Consider the following 20,087-nt stretch of genomic DNA (forward strand, 5'->3'; position numbering starts at 1 on the left):
GATCACAAAACTACACCTGTGCTGTGACACACACATACACACAATGGGGAGATCAGCAAGCGAGTCAGGGGGCTTCAAGTGTCAACCGGCGGGCGTGTCTCCAGCAGCGCTAGTTTTGCAGTCCCCTGCACTACGGCGTCACGGGCCATGGCGAACTAAAGGGACGACTTGTGTAGGTGCTGACATCCCCCCCCCCACCCCAGAAGGGCATCGCTGGTGGGCTTACCATTACGCGACTCTGAGCTGCCGCATGACAGTTCACGTCTGGATGTCTCGATCGGTGTAGGTCGATGCAGAGTAACTCCTTGACGCGCTCCTGAGCGACACCGTCCCTTCCCCCCTTTGTTTAGCGAGGGCAGACATCCATGTGCCTCACTCTCTCGCCTCCTCTTTTCTTCCTCTCTCTTCTTGCGGCGCTCCTTCTGTGGGCGTGCGCCGCCGCTTCATTCGTTGGGACAGCTCAACTGGTTTTCCACCGTCTCTCTGCCGCTCCGGCTTCCTCGACCTCCTGCCCCCCTCCCCTGCCTTTCTACATAGATCGACTCTCCAGCGTCTTCGCCGCCGCTCCGCTTTCGTCTTGACAACGTACTGCTGTAGTGCACTCGCACCGCATCGTCGTCGCATATAAGCGCAGACACACTCTCGGTCGCTTCCTTTATAGTTCTCCACGATTTCATACACACCTTGACCCTGCACCACACCCAGGAACACCTCGCGGCTCTCCCGCTGCATCTTCCCCTACCCTTTTGAGTGTTGCTGTGCTGGCTCCTTCGTGGTGTCGCCACGCACGCATCACACCCCCTCATTTCGCCTTTTTTCTTTGCTGTGAACTCGCAATCCCCTCATAGAGCAGCTAGCCCTCCTCCTTCATCACTCCACGCACACACACACACACAAACACACGAAGGCTTCAGTGGACACCGTTCACCCTATTGCGCAAGGACACAGGCGCGCTTCCCGGTTCGCCCCTCCTCTGCTCTGTCTTCAGCTTACTAGCAGCATCCACAGCGCAGGATAACACGCGTTGTGTGACCGCCGTTGCTCAGACGTGCCGCGCCGCTCTACTTGTTTTTTTTTCCCGCTCTGTTCTGCCGCATGGAAACCATGTCCGATTCGGCGCCGATGATCATCAAGCGCAATGGCGAGGCGCAACCGTACGATGCTTGCAAGATCCGCCGCCGCTTCGAGCGGGTGATGGAGGGGCTCGACCGCGACCATCTCGACGTGGACATGCTGACGGAGAATGTGACGCGCGGCTTGACGGACCAGATCCGCTACGACAAACTGGACGAGCTCGTGGCGCAGACGGCGGCGTACTCGGTCACAAAGCACCCGGACTACGGCCGCATGGGCGGTCGCCTGTGCACAACATCACTGCACAAGCAGACGAATGAGTCGCTGCTGGAGACGTTCCGCCTTCTGCACGACCACGTCACGGTGCAGACAAACCGTCCCGCTCCACTGATCGCCGACGATGTGTGGGAGGTTATGCAGCAGCACCACAAGGAACTTCAGAGCATGATTGACTACTCCCGCGATTTGAACTTCGAGTTCTTTGGGTACAAGACGCTGGAGCGCTCGTACCTGCTGCGTATCGAGACCGGAAGGGGTGAGATGCGAATTGTGGAGCGCCCACAGCAGATGTTCATGCGTGTCGCTCTTGGCATTCACGGCGCAGATCTCAAGAATGTGCGTGAGACGTACGACCTTATGTCCAAGGGCTTCTTCACCCACGCCACCCCGACCCTCTTTAACGCCGGCACCCCGAAGCCGCAAATGAGCTCGTGCTTCCTGGTGGCGTCGAAGGAAGACAGCATCGACGGCATCTACGACACGCTGAAGGAGTGTGCCGTGATCAGCAAAGCGGCCGGCGGCATTGGTCTGCACGTGCACAACATCCGCGCGGCGGGCAGCTACATAGCTGGTACGAACGGCACGTCGAACGGGCTCGTGCCAATGCTACGCGTCTTCAACAACACCGCCCGCTACGTGGACCAGGGCGGCGGTAAGCGCAAGGGCGCCTTCGCCGTCTATCTCGAGCCCTGGCACGCTGACGTCTTTGGCTTTCTGCTGCTGAAACGCAACACGGGAAAAGATGACCAGCGCGCCCGCGACCTCTTCTACGCGCTGTGGATCCCAGATCTGTTTATGAGACGTGTGAAAAGCGAGGGGAAGTGGACGCTGATGGATCCCAACACGTGCCCGGGTCTCAGCGATTGCTATGGTGAAGAGTTTGAGCGGCTCTACGAGCGCTACGAGTCCGAGGGCCGCGGCGTCAAGACGATCCAGGCCCAGGAGGTGTGGTTTGCTATCCTGGAGTCTCAGATCGAGACGGGAGGGCCGTTCATCCTCTACAAGGACGCATGCAACAGCAAGTCGAACCAGAAGAATCTTGGCACGATCAAGTGCTCGAACCTATGCACGGAGATTGTCGAGTACACGTCGCCACAGGAGACGGCGGTGTGCAACCTCGCCTCCATCGCGCTGCCGCGCTTCGTCGACGTTGAGAAGCGTGAGTTCAACCACCAGCTTCTCTACACCGTGACAAAGCAGATCACACGTAACCTAAACCGGGTTATTGACCGCAACTACTACCCGGTCGAGACGGCGCGCCGCAGTAACATGCGCAACCGCCCCATCGGCCTCGGCGTGCAGGGGCTCGCGGACGCCTTCATCCTCATGCGACTGCCGTTTGTCTCGGCGGAGGCGCAGCGGGTGAACGCAGAGATCTTCGAAACGATCTACTTTGCTGCTGTCGAGTCGTCGATGGAGCTGGCGAAGGAGGATGGCCCGTACGAGACCTTCACGGGCAGCCCGGCCAGCGAGGGCATTCTGCAGTTCGACATGTGGAAGAACGCGCGGCCCAACAGCGGTCGCTGGGACTGGGCCAGCCTCAAGGAGAAGGTGATGCAGGTGGGCATGCGCAACTCCCTGCTGGTTGCCCCCATGCCAACCGCGTCCACCTCGCAGATTCTCGGCAATAACGAGTGCTTCGAGCCCTTCACCTCGAACATCTACGTCCGCCGTGTGCTGAGCGGCGAGTTCCCTGTTGTGAACAAGTACCTCGTCATGGACCTTATTGCGCGTGGTCTATGGAACGAGTCGATGCGGAACGAGATCATCTCCTACAACGGCTCTATCCTCACTATTAACGGCATGCCGGACGACCTGAGGGAGCTTTACCGGACCGTGTGGGAGATTCCACAGCGCAAGCTGATAGACATGGCACGCGACCGCGGCCAGTACATTGACCAGTCGCAGTCGCTGAACCTCTTCCTCCAGAGCCCCACCTCCGGCCAGATCACGTCCATGCTCTTCTATTGCTGGGAAGCTGGACTGAAGACTGGCGTCTACTACCTGCGCACCAAGGCTGCGGCGGACGCGATCAAGTTCACCGTGGACGCGAAGCGAATGAAGGAGATCCAGGAGAGGGAGAACTCGCAGCAGACCATGTCCTCGCACCGCGCTTCACAGCCCGAGGAGTGCCTGAACTGCGGATCCTAAGTAGATGACGCGACGATACCCGATAGTTCTCCAGCCTCAAGGCTCAGAAGGGCGACTTCGGCCCGCCTGATCGCCTCTCTCCTGGGCGCAGCGCGATCCTGTGCGCTGTCCCTCTTCTCTCTTGAGGTGCTCTACCATAGAACTACGTTTTAAATTTTACGGCTTGCTTTCGAGCTTCTCATGATACCAACGAGTCCCCATTCTAGCGTCTGCGTCCGTGTGTGCCGCAACATATGCGTGGCTGTGTAACTCTTCCTCTTTCATCTCCTGCCACCTTTCTCCCTTCTCTGCTCATCTATGTGCGTGAGTTTTTGAGAAAGGCCATCGAGCAGCCACACCATATATATGAGCCAAAACAAACGCCTTGCAGAATGCCGTCCCCGAAAATGGGTGAAGGTAAAAGGGGCGGGGGTGGGGGAATTGGTGAAGCAGCAAGCAAGCGTGTGCCTCCACATTCGTGCTTCTCTCACACACACACACTCGTCTCCTCCCTTCTGTCCTTGCCCACACCCTCCCCCCTCCCCGTTCTCCCGCGGTGCTGCAGAGTGCGTTGATGCCGCGTGTTTTTATTGTGGGCGCGTGGATTTCCTTTTTGCCCCTTCTCAAGCTTTCCTCCCCCTCCTCCTTTCCCTCTTCTTGGGTGCTTTCTGTCATGCGTTGCACCTCAGAGACGCGTGCACGTACCCAGTCGCACACCGGCTCCTTTTGCGACTGTGTGCGTGTACGTGTGGGTGTCGACATCACCGTTGAGGAGAGACACGGCACTCGCATCGCGCCTTCGGTCGCCACTACTCCCCCCTCCCCTCCGCCTCGCTCTCTCTCTCTCGCTTGTGGACGAGGCAGCGGGGCAGGGCAGGGCGGTGCGTCCTCGTGTACGGCGGACTCCAGACGTTTCGTTTTTACACAAAAAACTCAGAGCTGAAAGGAGAGGTAAAAGACAAGAATGGGAATCCTGACAGATAAGAAGAGCAGCCACACACACACACACACACACAAAGGAAACGCGCAGAGTCGGATGGACGCACACATGCATGATGCGTGCGCCCGTGTTTATGCGCGAGACCGTGTGGCTCGGCATGCTTAGCCTGGAGAGGGAGCGGGAAAGCGACTGCCTCTTCTGGTGTTTGGAGCGACGCTGGCTTCGCCACTTGGCCACCTGCACCAATGGGCACTCCCTGTCTCTACTCCCCTGCCGATGTTGGTGACTGACCACGGATGGGCCCACGTGCATGGGCATGTGCATGCGAGGTCAATGGTTACAGCCTCTTGATGGTAATCCCACCGCAGCAAGACATGACTGTCGTATCGCGAGCGGCGGCATTTGCAGTGCACGGCGGAGGCGAGCACAGTATGGCCGGCGGCAAGACATGCTGATGCGGCGACTGCCCCCCTTCCCTTCCCTTTGTTTCCTGTGTGCGTGCACGCTGTTGTGGTTGTTTTCTTGTTTGCCCTCCATTTTTATTGCCCTCTTCGCTCTGCTCCCTCTGTTGTCCCCCTCTTTGTTGCTCGGTGCTTGCTGTCCCTCGGGCGCCCCTCTAACCCGCAGCGACGTGGAGCTCTGCCCATTACACACACACACACACACATATATATATATAGACATATTATGAGAAAGACAGCCTCGCTGAGCTCACCTCAGAACGACGACAAACCGTTGTGCAGTGGCGCTACTTCTTCCGTCTTCACCTCACCACCTAGACGCAGATGGTTGCGGCTGCTCATTTTTTCCAGCCTCCTCTGCTCGTTCCGTGGCTTTACTCAGATAATATAGGCTCATTCATCGAAGCTGCCGCTGCTTCTACCATTCCCCTTTTTTGTTCCCCCTCCCCACCGCTGGATCGCTCTGCTTTCCTTCGCTGTATATGCGTGAGGGTGAATGTATGCGACCCTGCTCGTTTTTTTTTCGTGTACTTTCAGCCTTGTAGTTGTCCATCACGCGGTGATCATGAGGCGTCGCTCGCACTCCAAGCCCGCCGAGGCTGCGGCCGTCGTGCCTCCCACAAAGACCGTTGCCCAGCTGCGGACGGAAGTCGATCTGCTTGAGAACGCTATCAAAGATCGAAAGCTCTTGTTCCTCGACCTATGTGAGCAGAGGGGTGCGTCGGCGGCCGCGGACGAAGACGCTACTCGGGTGACGCCCCCCGAAGATCCTGTGGAAGAGGCGCGCCGGCTCGCCAGCCGCAACGCGTTCCTGCGCGATGAGCTCAAAGTTTTGGACGCAGTAGAGAGGCAGTACGCGAATGACCCGCGCGTGCGTGACAAGCGCAACGAAGTGCGACTGGTGCAGATGCAGATCGCACAGGTAGAGCGCGAGGTCGATACGCTGCAGAAGGTGAAGAAGTGGCGCGACGAGGGTCTGCGCGCGATCGGGCGCACAGAGGAGCAGACTCGACGCATGCGCGGGCAGCAGCACGAGATGAACTCGCAGTTGAGGGAGGAGGTGCGGCAGCGAATGGAGGAGCTGCGGGAACTAGAAAAGGCGGACATGGAGGTGCATACGCGGTTCGCGAGGCTGCAAGATCAGGTGAAGCTGTCCGTGACAGATGCCGATGTGCAACAGCTTCGACAAACGCTGGAGGCGCAGAACACGGAGATCGAAAATCTTTCTGGCAAGGAGGCGGCGTGGCGGAAGCAACGCGCATCGGTGCGCGAGGAGGACTACCGCATTGTTGCGAAGTACAACGGCGAATGCGCGAAGCTCGCCGAGGAAGAAGAGCGCCTCCATGAGCTGCTGCGTCAAAAAGAATTAGAGCTGAAGCGAAGCTATTTTTTGTTGAAGCGCTATGGAACCGCGCCCCGCGCGCCGATGAGCGGCGGAGGTAATGATGAAGTGGGGGACTTGCTGCCCTCCCCCTAGGCTCGTCGATGTGCGAAGGCGAGCACCGTCAACCGTTGTCTGGGTTGACTGCCCGGTGACACTATGCATTGTAACCCCACCCCCTCGACCCCCAAGCGCCTTGGCTCTGTGTAGGAGTGCTTTTTCCTCTCCCCTTGTTTCCGTCGTTTTCGCTTTCTTTGGTGGTGGGGCGACACACACGCTGCGGGTGTCTCCGCCGCTTTTTGTCTGAGTATTTATGTGCGTAGGTGTTACGCATGTTATGGTGCCCGCTCTCCGCTTGGAATCCGTCTTGCTCACCAGAGCATCTGGAACGCGCTGCGAAACGAAAAGAAGAAGGCGCGACCGCGTGGACCTGCTTAGTCAGCGGCTTCTTCTCCCCTTCATTGTCTCGGGTTGTCGAGAGAGAGAGAAAGCAGATTTGTATCCAAACCGGGATGGCGCACACGCTCCTCCTGTCTGTATGCATCTGTGTGCATAATGTCTCGTGGTGAACAGACTGCTGCAGGCTCGGGTCTTGGCACTCGAGCGGCCGCTAAAGGGCCAATGCCTAGCGTCTACACGCCGCTAGTACACCCTGCTTTAGTTGTTCTGGTTTGCCCTGCGTGTTCTTCGGCGAACTCCGATGCACATGACTGTACTCGACTCCACTGGGCTCTCCTTTCTCCTCTCCTTCGCTACGTTCACCTTGCCCCCACCCTTTCGCCCGACAACCCGCTGCATCTGCTGGCGGGCGTGGGGGGGGTTTTGAATCGGCGACTCGGGCCTGCATGGGTGTGCTATCCTACTCGTATCCCTTTTTTTGTTCGTTACATGGACGTTTCGTTCTCCGTCGATGGCCCGCCCGCACATGCACACATACGTTTTTCTTTCCACATATAGGATTTTGATTGCTTAGTCACCGAACTGCCAAAGCCATCAACGGGTGAAGCAGTGCGTGCGATATACGCATACGAACGCGGAGGAGCCCTCCCTTGTGTAGGCGTGAGCGTGCGTGTTGAGTGCGCGGGCCGTCTTCACGGCCTCTCTCCCTCTCCCTCTCCCCTCCTGCGTCTCTCCTCTTCCCCTCTTGTAGTCTAGCCTCCTCCTTCCCTCCCTCCTCTCATTGCCCCTCTGCTGGCTTTCATCTTTCGCTTGTATTTTCTTTGCTCTTTTTTTTCATGTGGGTGCCTCGCTTCCCCTCCTCCACCTACTCCTGTGCCGGTTGTACGTCATCACCCGCTTCTTTCTTGCTTTTCTTCTTCGTTTTCCCGGCTTGTTTGCGTACGTGTGTGTGTGTGTGGCTCTCTCTCTCTCGGCGCTCCAACGAGCGATCTTCGCCGAAACCCTCCCTCCCCCCTTCTCCTCTCTGTCTCTTCCCACCGCGACACCGTCCTCCTCCTCCCATCTCTCAAGACATACACATACACGCTGCGCACGTACCGCTCTACATTCACCTATACACACAGGCTGTTTCCTCTCTCGTTGCCGCACTCCCGATAAGCGCGCGCGCAGAGATTAATTTTTTCGTTGTTAATCGACCCCTCTTCCCACAACAACAACAGCAGCATAAACTAAACAACAAAGAAAAGGACACTCTTTCGTCGTGTCCACAGGCGCACGCGCGCTTCCCTCTCCCTTCCTCTACCGCTGCACACACATACACACACACGAAGAGGCGCATCCACACACACCCGAGTCGCACACTCGCTCTCAGTTCTCTTTTTTTTTGCTTGCTTCATTTATTTATTTTGCGCTCCTCGGGAGGACCTCGCTTGGTTTGGTTTCTTGTGTGTGCTGCGCGCATGAGTGTCTCGCTTTCTCGCCGTTGTGCTACGATTTTTTTGTTTTTTTTTTTCTCCCCCTTCACCTCTTACGTTCTCCCTCTCTTTCTTGGTGTCTCTCTCGTTTCTTGTGCCTGCCTGTCTCTGTCTCTTGGCCTGGCACTTCTTCTCTTGCTGGCGGCTGCGTATCTTATCTGGTGTGTGTGTCTCTCTCTCTCCCTTTCGTGTGTGCGCACACCTGGCACGCATAACGGAACCTCTCGCTTGCACGCTCCGCCTCTGCGCAGCTCTCGCCGCTCTGACACACGCCCGGAGAGCACATCCACTTTGTCTCCCTTCCCCTCTCTCGCGCTTGTCGTCGTTTCTCTTCCACTGAGTCGCGTGTGCCCGCCGGCGTCTCTTTCCTTTGAAAAAAAAACGTTTCTTTCTTTTTTTTTGTCGCCTTCTTCGCGTACGCTGCTGTGAGCGCGTCTCGCCTGTGTTTCCTTGCCCTTCCCCCTTCGCGTCTTTTGCTTTGATGATGCCGCGGTCCAACGGGGAGGCGGCGGACGGTAGCGGAACCGTCGGCGGCACACACTCCGGTGGCCATCAGAACAGAGTATGTGTCGCACCGGAAAACCCTGCCCGATCCTTGGCTACCATGTCGAGCAGCAACAACGTGTTCAGCCTTGTCGCCGCCACGCCGGATGTAAATATCAGCGACTACCAACCGCTGCAAGTCCCACGGACCACGACGGTGCGCCATGTGACGATGAGCAACGGCGGCGGTCTGCCGCTGCAGCGGACCTCTGCGTCGGAATTTTCGAGTCTCGCCGGCATTAGAAGCATGCGCAGTGGCGCCAACACCTCGGCCGCCTCCGAAGACCAGCCGCTGCCCATGCTGACAATGCTACCCTTCTCTTCCGCCTCGAGCGTTACCAAGTCAGCCGGCAGTACCGGCGTTGGTGTGGAGAGCGGCATCGGCGGGTCTGGTGCCGCCACAACGGGCGCCGCAGCGATGACCACAAGCATTGGCCCGGGCACCTCGTCCGCTGGTCGCTCTATGACACTACTGGAGCGTCGAAACAATCGCGAGCGCAGCTCTCTGAGCCTCTCATGTTTGTCAGGGCTGAATGTAGAGAAGCTTCAGGAAAGCATGCGGGAAACTAGTCTCGTCTTCAATTCTCAAGAAACACCGGAGCCTGTGTCGCAGGGATGGTCCAAGACTGTCGCCTCGGCGGCGCTGCTGAGTGATTACGCCATGCCATCTGTGCGCGCGTCGCCGCCGGGCGCGGGAGACGTGCCTCGCTCCACGGCCGCGCACTCGGCGCGGCAGGCCACCGCCAAGTTTCAGGGTCAGGCACCGCGGCCCCCCAGCAGCGGCGAAGACGGCAGCGGCCCCCGCCGCAGTCATCCCATTTCCACCTCGGAGTCCAGAACGATCGATGAGATACCAGGAGCGCTAAAGGTAATCGGCTACAACATCCTGGCGAGCCGGCTAGCGTCCACCGACTTGTACCCCGCCTGCCCACCGTCGGTGCTGAGTGAAGAGTATCGACTGGACCTCATCAAGGAGGAGCTCCGGCGCGTTGACCCCGACATATTGCTCTTGGAGGAGATCAGCGTGGCGGCGCACGAGCGCACTCTCGGGCCTTACTTGAGAACGGCGCTCGGGATGGAGGGGCATCACGTTGTCATCACTGATCGCAACGGAGCTCCTCGCTGCGCACCGCTGACGCAGCAGTCCAAGGGAGCAGCCGCGTTCTCGCCTGCTCTTGCTATCCCTTTTGGAATCCCCTGCAGCACTGAGAAGAGGCCGAACTCGGTGAGCATGACGGCTACATTAGCCGGAGCGGCTGCGTGCAATAGTGACGCTTCCGCTCGGCGTGGCGCGGCCGGTGGCGCCGCGAACGGCTCCGGCGATGTCGACAGGAGGAGCAACTCGCCCCATCTGCCGCAGCTCGCCGAAACGAGCTGGAGCCGCCGCTCCAGTCGGCGCAGCAGCGTCGTGGCCGCGTCTCGGTTTCCCGCGAGCTCGTGTGGCACCCCGGCCATTTGGCAGAAACGTGGCGAGGCGTTGCCCTTGCAGCACCCGCAGCCGTTCAGCATGCCGCAACAGGAGATGTCGTGCTCCTCGCTCGAGGACCCGCAAATCCAGCCCAAAGCGATGACGGATGAGGAGTCGATGCAGCGAAGTTGCAGCGCAGCGGAGTTCACCCAAGGTGCCACAGCGCGTGTAAACCGGCAGACGATGGGGTCTGGAGCGCCTCCGGCAGTACTTCGCGCGGAGAAGGCCACTGAGGAGGCCCTCGGCCACCGGCGAGTGGAAATGGACGGAGTGAGCATCTTTTACAAGGCGGCACGGTTCCGCGAGCTAGAGGTGATGCCGGTGCTCTTTAACCGTCTCGCCGCCGCGGAGAAGCGACTCACCCGCTACGAGCACAAGAAGCTTCAGGTGGACTCGCACAATGTGGCCCTCGTCGTGGTGCTGCAGGATATGCAGGTGATCGGGGTATCGCGCATATACGTGGTGGCTGCTGTGCATCTCATCTGGCAGCGCATCAACGCACAGCTGTGGCAGGCGCATCAGCTCCTCCGCGTCATGGAGGGACTGAAGCACAAGTACTGCAAGGGCTACGTGGACCTCGTCTACCCAAGTGGGCGTGGCTCCATCGCGTGCGACAGCGCAGTCACCCAGCCGCCGAGCATCATCGACACCCCGCTGATGCGAGAGGGAACGCGGCGGCACGCGCAGGACGATGTCGCACCTCAGCCATCGCTACCAACGCCGCTACCGTTGCAGCAGCCGCGCGCGCTGTCTGCGCGGTGCCAAAGCATAGTACCCAGCCGCGCCACTACTGAAGCCTCCGATCCGGCTGGAGACAGCGACGGTAGCAGGCTCTTCAACGTCGCCGCCACCGATCGCATGCGCTGTAGGTACGCCAGTGTGTGCTCTGGCGTTGCCTCGTCGCCCACATCGTCCGTCACATGCATTATCGGCGGCGACTTTAATGCCGAGCGCAGCGGGCCGGTCATGGAGTACTTGCGCACCGGCAGGGTGCCAGGGGGGGCGGAGGTGATGGAGTACTGGCGAGCACCCAAGTCGGAGTCGCCGGTGCCGCTCGACCGCACGGATGAGCGAGGCACCGGTCGGGCGACCGCCAGGGGTGAGGTGAATGCGCTGCGCCCCACGCCTCCGCCCCCGTCAAAGGTGCCTCCACCGACACTGTATGGTGTGCTGAACCCCGCGGGGCAGGAGATGATCAGGATATCCCCGCACAACTCTATGCACTCCTCCTTATGTTCTACGGGCTCGCCACCGTCGGTGCTGCCGCGTCGCGCGACCAAGTCTCCGCCCCGCAACTCCGTGAGCAACGCTGCTAGTGCTGCAGCGACCGGTAACGGGACAGGTGACGACCTCTGCCTCCATCAGCCATACACCCCGCTCAGCAAGCGGCCATTCAATCTCTACCCTAGCCGCGTCTCGGACGGCGTGCTGTCCTCGCACAATAGGGCAGACAATCCACTGCAGTGCCGACGAGACTTGGCGAAGGGTACCACCGTCGCCGCTCCGACGTCCCCGCGAAGGTCTGCCCCCACACCGAGTCCACAGCCTACCGAGAATGACCTCCGCTGCAACCGCGGAAGCACATCCCCAACTCTCTTGTCAACCTCGAGTAGCTTCATCGACACGCCGAGCTGTGGCTGTGATGATGGCTGTGGCGGCGGCAGCAACCTTGCAGCGGTGGCCGCGTCTTCATCGCAGTATGTGCTGTTCTCTGCGTCGTCGAGCCCCGCTCGCTGTTGCAGTTCGGATGCTCAGCTGCCACTTCTGCGACCCTCGATGTCGATGAACAGGACTCCCACTGTGCATGCCGCCTCCCCAGCCTCTGCACCACAGACCTCGCCGTCGTCTGCGCGGGAGAACGGAGGCCCCGCCACCATCCCCGAAAACCACCGCGCGTACACGCGACGGCGCACCTTACCGGACATGAGCAACATCGAGAGTAGTACGCTGGAACACTCCCGTAGCCGAAGTGCCAGTCAGAGCGGAAGCGTGCTGAGCACTGCGTTTCCCACGAACTGCGCAATGCGACTCGCCGTGCACACTCGCCACGACACGCTCAGTGTGGAGTTGGGCGAGCCTGACTGGGAAAGTGAGGAAAGCCGCGGACGGACCCCCATGTTGGGCGATGCAACCGACGTTGCATCTTCGGCGCAGCCGAGCCCCTCTCACGATCACCAGGAAGGAGTGGGTGGTGCAGGCGGGGTTGTAGAGAAAGGAGAAGTGAACGCGAAGCGGCGGCATCGCATCCACGCGCTGAAAAGCTTCGCAGGTGCGGACGGCGGCGGCAGCGGTGGCAACGCCTCAGCGAGCTCGAACTATGGATTGGTGATGGGTGATCACCGGCTGTCCTTGGACGGCGACCCGGCGACGCCGGCGTCCCCGCGCGCACGTCGGAAGCGGCGGCCCGCCGTCGCTGCATCCAGGGACGGGGCGCCAAGCCCTGCTTCGCCCCAAGCCACGCGCCATTTCTCCTCCCAGGCGGCGCTGCAGTCGCCGTCAGCGGTAGACTACGACTTCACGTGCTCGACGGTGTCTGCGTCACCGCCGGTGTCTCTCTTATGCCTGCCCACGCTCATCGCCAACAGCGCCTACACTCCGCCCAGCCCACCGGTGCTTCTCATTGACGACGTCGTGCACAAGATCCGCTTGAGTGACGCCTATGCCCCGTACTGCTACCGCCATCCTTCCTACGTGTCGGCGGTGAACCCGTCCACCAACATGGAGGGCAAGGTGCTCGACCACATATTATACGAGGATGAGCACGTCGTGTGCGGCGGGGTGCTGCGGCTCGGAGAGCGACAGGAGCTTCCGAATGCGCGGGTGCCGAGTGATCACTATATGATCGGGAGCGTGCTGATCCCGATCCAGGAATTGCACCGGGCTTGAGGCGTGGCTGGCGGTTACTGCTTGAGGGGGAGGGAGGGATGGGGGAGTGCGCAAAAGGCGAAGAGGTGCACGGGGTAGGATGCATCGATGTGCGTGCGCAGCGCGAGGCATACAAACCACATCTTTTTATTTTGTCGTTTCGCTGGTTGTCATCCGTTTCTCGCACATCCACGTTTACTCCGATTTGACGGCTTCCTTTGGCTTTCTCGAAGACGCTATACATGCACTCACGGACACACACACACACACACATACACTCGCATAAGAAGTGTACACACTCAAATCACCAGTTATGACGGAGATGTGCGTGTAAGAACAGAAGAAGAAGTGAAGATAGCCATCTTGGTCTCTTTGTTGTTGTTTTCCTTCTACGCGGGAGCACAGTGTGCTGGTGGGTACGGAGCAACGAGGGGGAGATGGGTAGGTCTTGCTGAGGTGGCAGGTTCCTGTGGGTGCGTGTGTGGAGTTGTGTAGGATCTAGTGGGCGAGGGACGTATGCCACTTGCATCTGATGTGCTCCTTCCCGTCGGTTTACGTCTTTTGATTTTGATTCCATGTAAGGCTTTGAAAATCGCTTTTTGGTTGCAACCCTGGTTGCCTTCTCCTCCTCCTCCTCGCCTTCTCCCTCTCTGCCGCCCCCCCCCCGCGAAACCCATACTTGCGTGTATTCACCTCTCTCACTCTATCCGTGTGTGCGTCTGTGTCTGTGCGTATGTGCGCGTAGACGTCTGCGCTCTCTTTCTTCTTGTCCATGTACGTTCTCTCTCGCTGTCCCTCCGCTGTTTTTTCTTGTTGAATTTCTTACTGAGTGTGCACGCTCTCTCTGCCTCTCGTCCTCCCGTCGTTTTATGTATTTATGTGTGTGCGTGTATATGCGCGACCAAATCGACTTCGGTTTCACCTTCGGCTTCGGTGCCTCCTTCCTCCTCGTCCTCGTTGGATGTTCTGTCTGTAATCGCCTTTTTTTTTACGGCGGTAGTGGATATGTGAATGCTGTTGTTAATACCGCTGCTGTTGTGGGGCAGGTCTCCTCTCTCTGTGTGTAGCACGTACTACTACTATTTTGCTTCGCTCTCCTCTTTTTTTTTCGTATGTTGTTTGGAGTTGATATGGTCTTCTTTGCCCCTACCGCCCGTCCTCCACCTTGTTTTCTTCCCAGCGCTGTCCGCGCACTCTGCACTGGGCTCTCTCTTTCTGTGTCTTGTGCTTTTATGAACGACTGTGTTCTGAGGAAGAGGGAGACATGTCGACCGGTCACCGTCGGTGCCCGTCTCATTGGTCTCGTGGTGGTGGAGGGAGAGCAAAGGTAATGAGAGGGGCGGTATACACTTCCCATCTCTCGCCTTGTCGTTGCTGTCGTCCTCCACTTCCATGACCGTCATCCTTCTCCCACCCTCCCGGACGCCTCGCCTCTCTCTCGTTGTCCACCACCTCGTCAACGCTTTTTTTTTCAACGCTGCCGCACTTTTCGCGTCTAACTTCAGTGTTGTCCTCGCGTTTCCCATAGATGCAATACGTAAAGGAAAGAGAGCAGCACACAACCCTCCTCCTCTCCCATGCGTGTGCGGTGCGCAGCACCAGAGGGACTTCAAAAGAAGAATAAAAAAGTGGCTGATGGGGAAGATGAGTGATGGTGGTGGCTCTATGCAGTGCTTTACTGTCTTGCTACAGCTTCTCACTTCCATGGTGCCGCTCCTCCTCATTTTTCCTGCTCATCATCTCTCCCTCTTCTTTTGATATCCCGTGAGTCCAGTGTTGCTGCTGTTGCCGGCTGAAGCGTAATTATGTCTGCACGTGTCTTCGTCTCCCACCTCCCCACTCCTCTTCCCTGTCGTGTGCGGTGCTCTCTCGAGCTTCTCTCGGAGTCGCGGCCTCCCTCCTCCCTCTTCCCTCCTCCTTCCTTCCTTCCTGCCGCCCCCTCTTTTTCTTTGAGAGAATTTTTCCCATGTGTTTCCTTGCCTCTTGGTTCTTCTTCCACGCCATTCAGACTTCCCGCATGTACATGGTTCATTCTACTCTATCCATCTCGTTTTGCCTTCCCGTGCTACACGAATGTGTGTCTCTCTCCGCTTCACAATGCCCGAACGCGCACGCATCAACGCATAAAAAATGTCAGAATGCAAAGGAAACAATAACAAAAAAAAAGACAAGGCAGAATGTGTCAGAGGCGTGGGCACACATCCGGAGACACTACAACAGCGGCACGCGCTCGATAAAGTCCCCGTCGTGCACGCTCGTGTCTGGATGTGTGATTGTTTGTGCGCTGCTCTTCATTGAGACACGCACCCGAGTATCTACATCGATTACTCGGCGCTCCTGTTGCAGCTCTGGGCTCGCGCGCTTTTCCGCTCCCTTTTGTTTTGAATTTTCGTTCCTCCCCTCCCACCGTGCCTTTGCCTGCTGCCCGCCACACGGACCGATGAAGATGCAGCGCCGCCCTCACCCCATGTTTCTCTTTTCGTCCCTCGTGTCTCACCTCGTCTCTTCCCCCTCTCTCTTGCATTCGTTTCGGTCGCCGGCAGTGGTGGTGGCGCTGGTGGTTTTTTCGCGCCAGGAAAAGGGAGAAAACAGGAATACAAGAAACGCCGTTGCTTCCAATTTTCGGTTTCTCATGCGGGATCTGCTTGCTTCTCTCACAGCAAGACACAAAACTTGCTTGCGCCTGGGTTTGTGTGGCCCTTGCTGAGCTTTCTGCCTCTCTCACACCCTTTTGTGTATACGTGCGTGCTGAGATGACCCTTTCACCCTGACACGCGGCTCACAATACCGAGCGCGGTGAAAAAAAAAGCGATGATTTTCTTTTTTTTCAAATGGCCCTTCCCGGCACGATGCGTGCCGCTGCGGACTTCCGCGACGCGAACAACCCGCTTAAGTTACGGATGACTGCAAGCATGCAGTGGACATCGCTGTCGACCTTGACAATGCACTTAGCGACAAGGGTGTCGATTGGCGTCTGCTGGCTCTCCGAGGCCCTTTTCAAGCGCAAGAAGGCCCTCTAGGGAGACTGGCTCGCCAGTAGTCGCAGTGACGCTTTTTTGAGGAGCTGCAAGGACTCAATAAATTGCGTAAAGCGCATGGCTTGCTCATGAAGGCGCTGAACATGGATGGTGCGGGAAAGATGACGCCGAGGGACTCTCAGCTCATGTACGACACCTGGGTTTACCCCTGCCCCTACCCGAAAGCAGAGCATGCTGAACAAGTGGCTGCAACTTATCGGACAGTGCGGTTGCTGCTTCGTGGTGGGCCCCGGCGCAGGGGCCCTGGCGAACAATGCCTGCCCCCACAAGTGCCGGATCACCGGCGCCGGTTTCACCATGTACACGGGTGTGCGGTATCTGGTGCAGCACAACTTTGTGAACCAGAAGGTGCAGGGAGGACACCTTCCGCGATACAGTGTCTCAGCTGGCGGACCTAAACAGGGCCAGATGAGTTCAACAGGGAGGGCGTCAGCGCCCTCGTGTAAGCAAAAAGAAAACAAAAAACTGCATGCGCTTCATCGAAACGAAGCTCGGCCCCGGAAGACTAGCGCCAGGGACGGGGGGGATGGGCTGCCGGCTACACCTCACTCGCGCTGGGCTTCGCGCGCGGCATTTGTGTGGTTGAAGGTACCGCACCTGTAGCCTCCCGACCTTCCGTTGCTCTACTAGTTGGGCGGGCGGTCAGCTGTTTGTCTTCATGCTTTCCCCCGTCTCTTATCGTTTTATGGGTGTGCTCCCTTTTTTTTTCGTGTTGCTTTTTCCCCGCACTGCATCCCTCGTGCCTTATCAACGAACACGCCCACTTGTTGTTGTGGTGTTCCATTTCGTTGCTGTTGCCCCGCGGACACCTGCGGCACCCCGGCAGAGCCTCTACCTTTCCCTGCGGCTTCCCACTCACGCGCCCACATGCAAGGGAGCGGGGGAAAGGGGGAGGGGCGAGGTCTGTGACTGGGGTGGCCACAGGGTCCGTCAGCGCGATGCGTCTTAATAGGCGTGCCGCCTCGCTTAGAGATCAGTGGTGGGCCTGGGTGATTGAGGCATCTCAAGAACTCACACGATGAAGTAAGCGGCATGCAACAGCGGCACCTGAGGCTTTCTATCCTGCCTTGGAGCTTCGCTTGCCTCTGTGTTTTCTTTCTGTTTGTTTTCACGGCGCACCTCACCGGGCCCTCTCCCCACCAGCTCCTTTCTTCTTTGGTTTCGTTCGTCGCACCCTCTGCTCCGCCATCAAGAAACTCCAACGTCATGCGCTGCCGTGTGGTGGGAGTTCGAGAACAGGGCACCTCTCAGCCTCCCGCTCGGTTTATTTGCCAAAGATGTAAAGCCGTGCTGGGCAGGAGAGTGGGCGTTACCTGCTTCTCTCTCGTTAGGGGCGTCGCTTTCCGCCGCGGTATTGTTTCCGTCCTTTGCCGTTGTTCAACGTTATTCTTCTCGACACTTCCTCCACCACCCCCTTCCTCAGTCTGCGGAACGGCGACGGGGCGCACTATACCGCCCCTCCAGCCACAACACCTCCCATACCAAGACTTCCGGATCTTTTCTCAGCTGCGCGCTCCTCTACCCGTATCCAATCCACCGCCTCTGATGTAGTCTAATACCCCCCCCCCACGCACACACTTCACCCTTCCCCTCCCTTCGGTAAGGCAGCGAAGAAGACAAGACGCGCATGGCAAAGCGCACGCGCCACGTTCTCCTCCCCCTCCCCCTCCCCCGATTCGTTTCTTTTCGTTCTTACGCGCCCTGTCCCTTGCTCGCTTGCTCATTGTTTTTTTTTTTTCGTTGGCTGCTTCTCTGTGTTTCCGCCTCCCTGATCCGCTCGCCCACGTGCGCCTGTGTGCCGGTGGCTGCGAGCGCGTGTGTGCGTGCGCACGTGCACGTGAATTGGAAACGTGAGGGGGGGGGGTGGTTCGATGCAACTCACGTGACGATCGCAAATCGCTGCAGCGGCAAGGGCAGTCGCATGCGCGCGCACACCCCCGCTGAAGGACGGGAAGGCAAACGGACAGACAGACAACACCGCAGTAGAGGAGCCTTGGCTGTGAAAAGAGAAATACTGTCGCTTGAAAAGAGTTAAGGGTGCTGCCGACTACGGCTCTGCCTCTTCTCAAACAGGCGGGAGGGGTGGAAGAGGTGCTTCCTTGGTGCTGTCGGCGCTAAATTCGCGTGTCGCTCCACCCCGCTCTTCGTGCGCTCGTGTGCTGTGCATGCATGCCGTTGAAGAGGACTGCACTTTCACAACTGGCGAATGCTCTTCACATCTCTCTCTTTCCCTCTCCTCACACGTTGCTCCTCACATTCTCTCGGCCCGCAACACTGCACCTAACCAGAGAGAGAGAAAAAAAGAAAACAAAGCAAAACTTGCAACCGCCGGCGTTATGTTTTGGACAAGCACGGCGCTGTGCGCGCGTGCCCTGGTGGATCGCAAGTCCCCACAGCTCTGGGGTGCGCCTGGTGCGCCGATCATCCGCATGCGTGGCCACCACGTGACATGGAAGTTCCAGTCGTATGACATGTTTGTCGAGCACACGCACCGGCGCCGCAACTCCGACATCCGTCTTCTGCACTACCTCGGCAAGCACTGCCCTCACCCGCAAAAGTCGCTTTGGTCGCCCGACACCCCGGTTACGCAGGACCGGCACTTGTTCATGCTGACCACGATCGACGTGGACGCCTTCAAGTATTGGTTTGGTGTCAAGCGATGCCGCCTCTCCGTAGGCCCGTGGAACATTCTCGCGAAGTCGGGGCTGCTTCCCCCGTCGCACAAGCAGAACTCGAAGATCATGCCGAAACCGATCTTTGACAAAGAGCAGCTGATGAGGTACTACCTGGCCAACCGCAAAGACCAGCGGCAGATGGAGCGGGAGGACTACTTGAACTACAAAAATAGTATGGTGAAGTCGCCAGAGGAGCGTGCGGCGGAGCGGCCGGTGGCGCCCTTTTTGTAATGTCTGTTTTGACACCCCGAAAAGCGACGGCAGCAGCGAGGTAGGTGCACGAAAAGACGACGTCGAGAGGTACGGTGCATAGAAGTTCACAAGAAGCCCAGTGGCACTGCAGCCTCTCGTTGACAGTCGCGTCTCGCATACAGTGCGTGTGTGTGTGTTTCTCGCTCTCTCGCTGCGCCTTCCTCCTGTGGTGCCTCGCTCCGGCCCGCTTCCCTCTCCACGACGCATTGTGCATCTGCGGTGTGTGTGTGTGTGCTGCTTTTGCGGACAAGGATGGGTCTTGATGCGCCTCTGTCTGGCGTTTGCGTGCATGTGTGCGCTTGTACGTGAGAATGAGTGACCGATGATGACCGGCTTTGCTGCGGATGCTCCGCACATCAATTCACATACACACACACGGATATCAAAGGCAAGAACGCAACAACAACAAAAAGAATCGAAAGCGCGAAACGAGCGATGTGCAGAGCTGCAGCCCGTGCGCGCGTGATGGAAGACGTCTCACTGTGCAGCCGACCCTACTGATAATGAGGCTGGCAGCATCACGTCATTTATGTGAGCACGAGGGGAAAAAGAAGAGGAGCTGAAACGCCTGGGGTGTGTCTTCATGCATCTAAGCATGCTAGACGCGTTACTGATTGCAGCCGTGCATGCCACCTCGGTTTGAGTGCGCTCGCACACGTCATGAACGCGCCGTGTTTTGCATCCCTCAACAGGTTCTTCAGGCAATGAAGCGACTCGTCATTCGTCTCTCTCTCTCCACTTTCCCTCTCCCTCTCTCTTACGTGTATTTCTGCGTGTGGGTGTGTGCGTGTGTGCACCGCCGTAGTACCCCCGCCCTTATTTGCACGGCGTCTTTTATATTTTACCTCTGTTAGTCTCCCTCCTGCGGTGGTGGTAGCCTTGATTGCCCGTGTATTGTTGCTGTCGTTGTTATCGCTGCACCGGCACAGCCCATCGTACTCACTATCTCGGGCTCCCTTCTGTTTGTGTTTGTGTTTTCTGTTGGAGTCCCCTAGAAAAAGCGCAGAGACACACGAGCAAATTCCGTGCTGTCGTGCTGGCTCGCTGCGCCTCCGTCCCTCTCTCTCGTTCGCTTACGCGAGGGGTACTAGCGCCTCTCCGCCCTCT

At 58.4% G+C, this 20,087-nt stretch overlaps 4 protein-coding genes across 4 annotated transcripts; all 4 read left to right on the top strand.

Moving 5' to 3' along the window:
- Positions 1 to 1,104: 1,104 nt before the first annotated feature.
- On the top strand, positions 1,105 to 3,504 carry LINJ_28_0980 (putative ribonucleoside-diphosphate reductase large chain; the record flags this gene model as incomplete). Its single annotated transcript, XM_001470091.1, has 1 exon — positions 1,105 to 3,504. The coding sequence occupies one exon, from the start codon at positions 1,105 to 1,107 to the stop codon at positions 3,502 to 3,504; it is 2,400 nt and encodes a 799-aa protein (XP_001470128.1).
- A 1,945-nt stretch (positions 3,505 to 5,449) lies between these two features.
- Positions 5,450 to 6,361, top strand: LINJ_28_0990 (conserved hypothetical protein; the record flags this gene model as incomplete). Its single annotated transcript, XM_001470092.1, has 1 exon — positions 5,450 to 6,361. One exon carries the CDS (start codon positions 5,450 to 5,452, stop codon positions 6,359 to 6,361), a length of 912 nt encoding a protein of 303 aa, XP_001470129.1.
- A 2,259-nt stretch (positions 6,362 to 8,620) lies between these two features.
- Positions 8,621 to 13,036, top strand: LINJ_28_1000 (endonuclease/exonuclease/phosphatase-like protein; the record flags this gene model as incomplete). Its single annotated transcript, XM_001470093.1, has 1 exon — positions 8,621 to 13,036. One exon carries the CDS (start codon positions 8,621 to 8,623, stop codon positions 13,034 to 13,036), a length of 4,416 nt encoding a protein of 1,471 aa, XP_001470130.1.
- Positions 13,037 to 18,389: 5,353 nt separating this feature from the next.
- LINJ_28_1010 (conserved hypothetical protein) lies at positions 18,390 to 18,959 on the top strand (the record flags this gene model as incomplete). Its single annotated transcript, XM_001470094.1, has 1 exon — positions 18,390 to 18,959. One exon carries the CDS (start codon positions 18,390 to 18,392, stop codon positions 18,957 to 18,959), a length of 570 nt encoding a protein of 189 aa, XP_001470131.1.
- Between the last annotated feature and the right edge of the window lie 1,128 nt (positions 18,960 to 20,087).

This window comes from Leishmania infantum, chromosome 28 (genome assembly GCF_000002875.2).
Source record: "Leishmania infantum JPCM5 genome chromosome 28".
In the NCBI taxonomy this organism is placed as follows: Eukaryota; Euglenozoa; class Kinetoplastea; order Trypanosomatida; family Trypanosomatidae; genus Leishmania; species Leishmania infantum.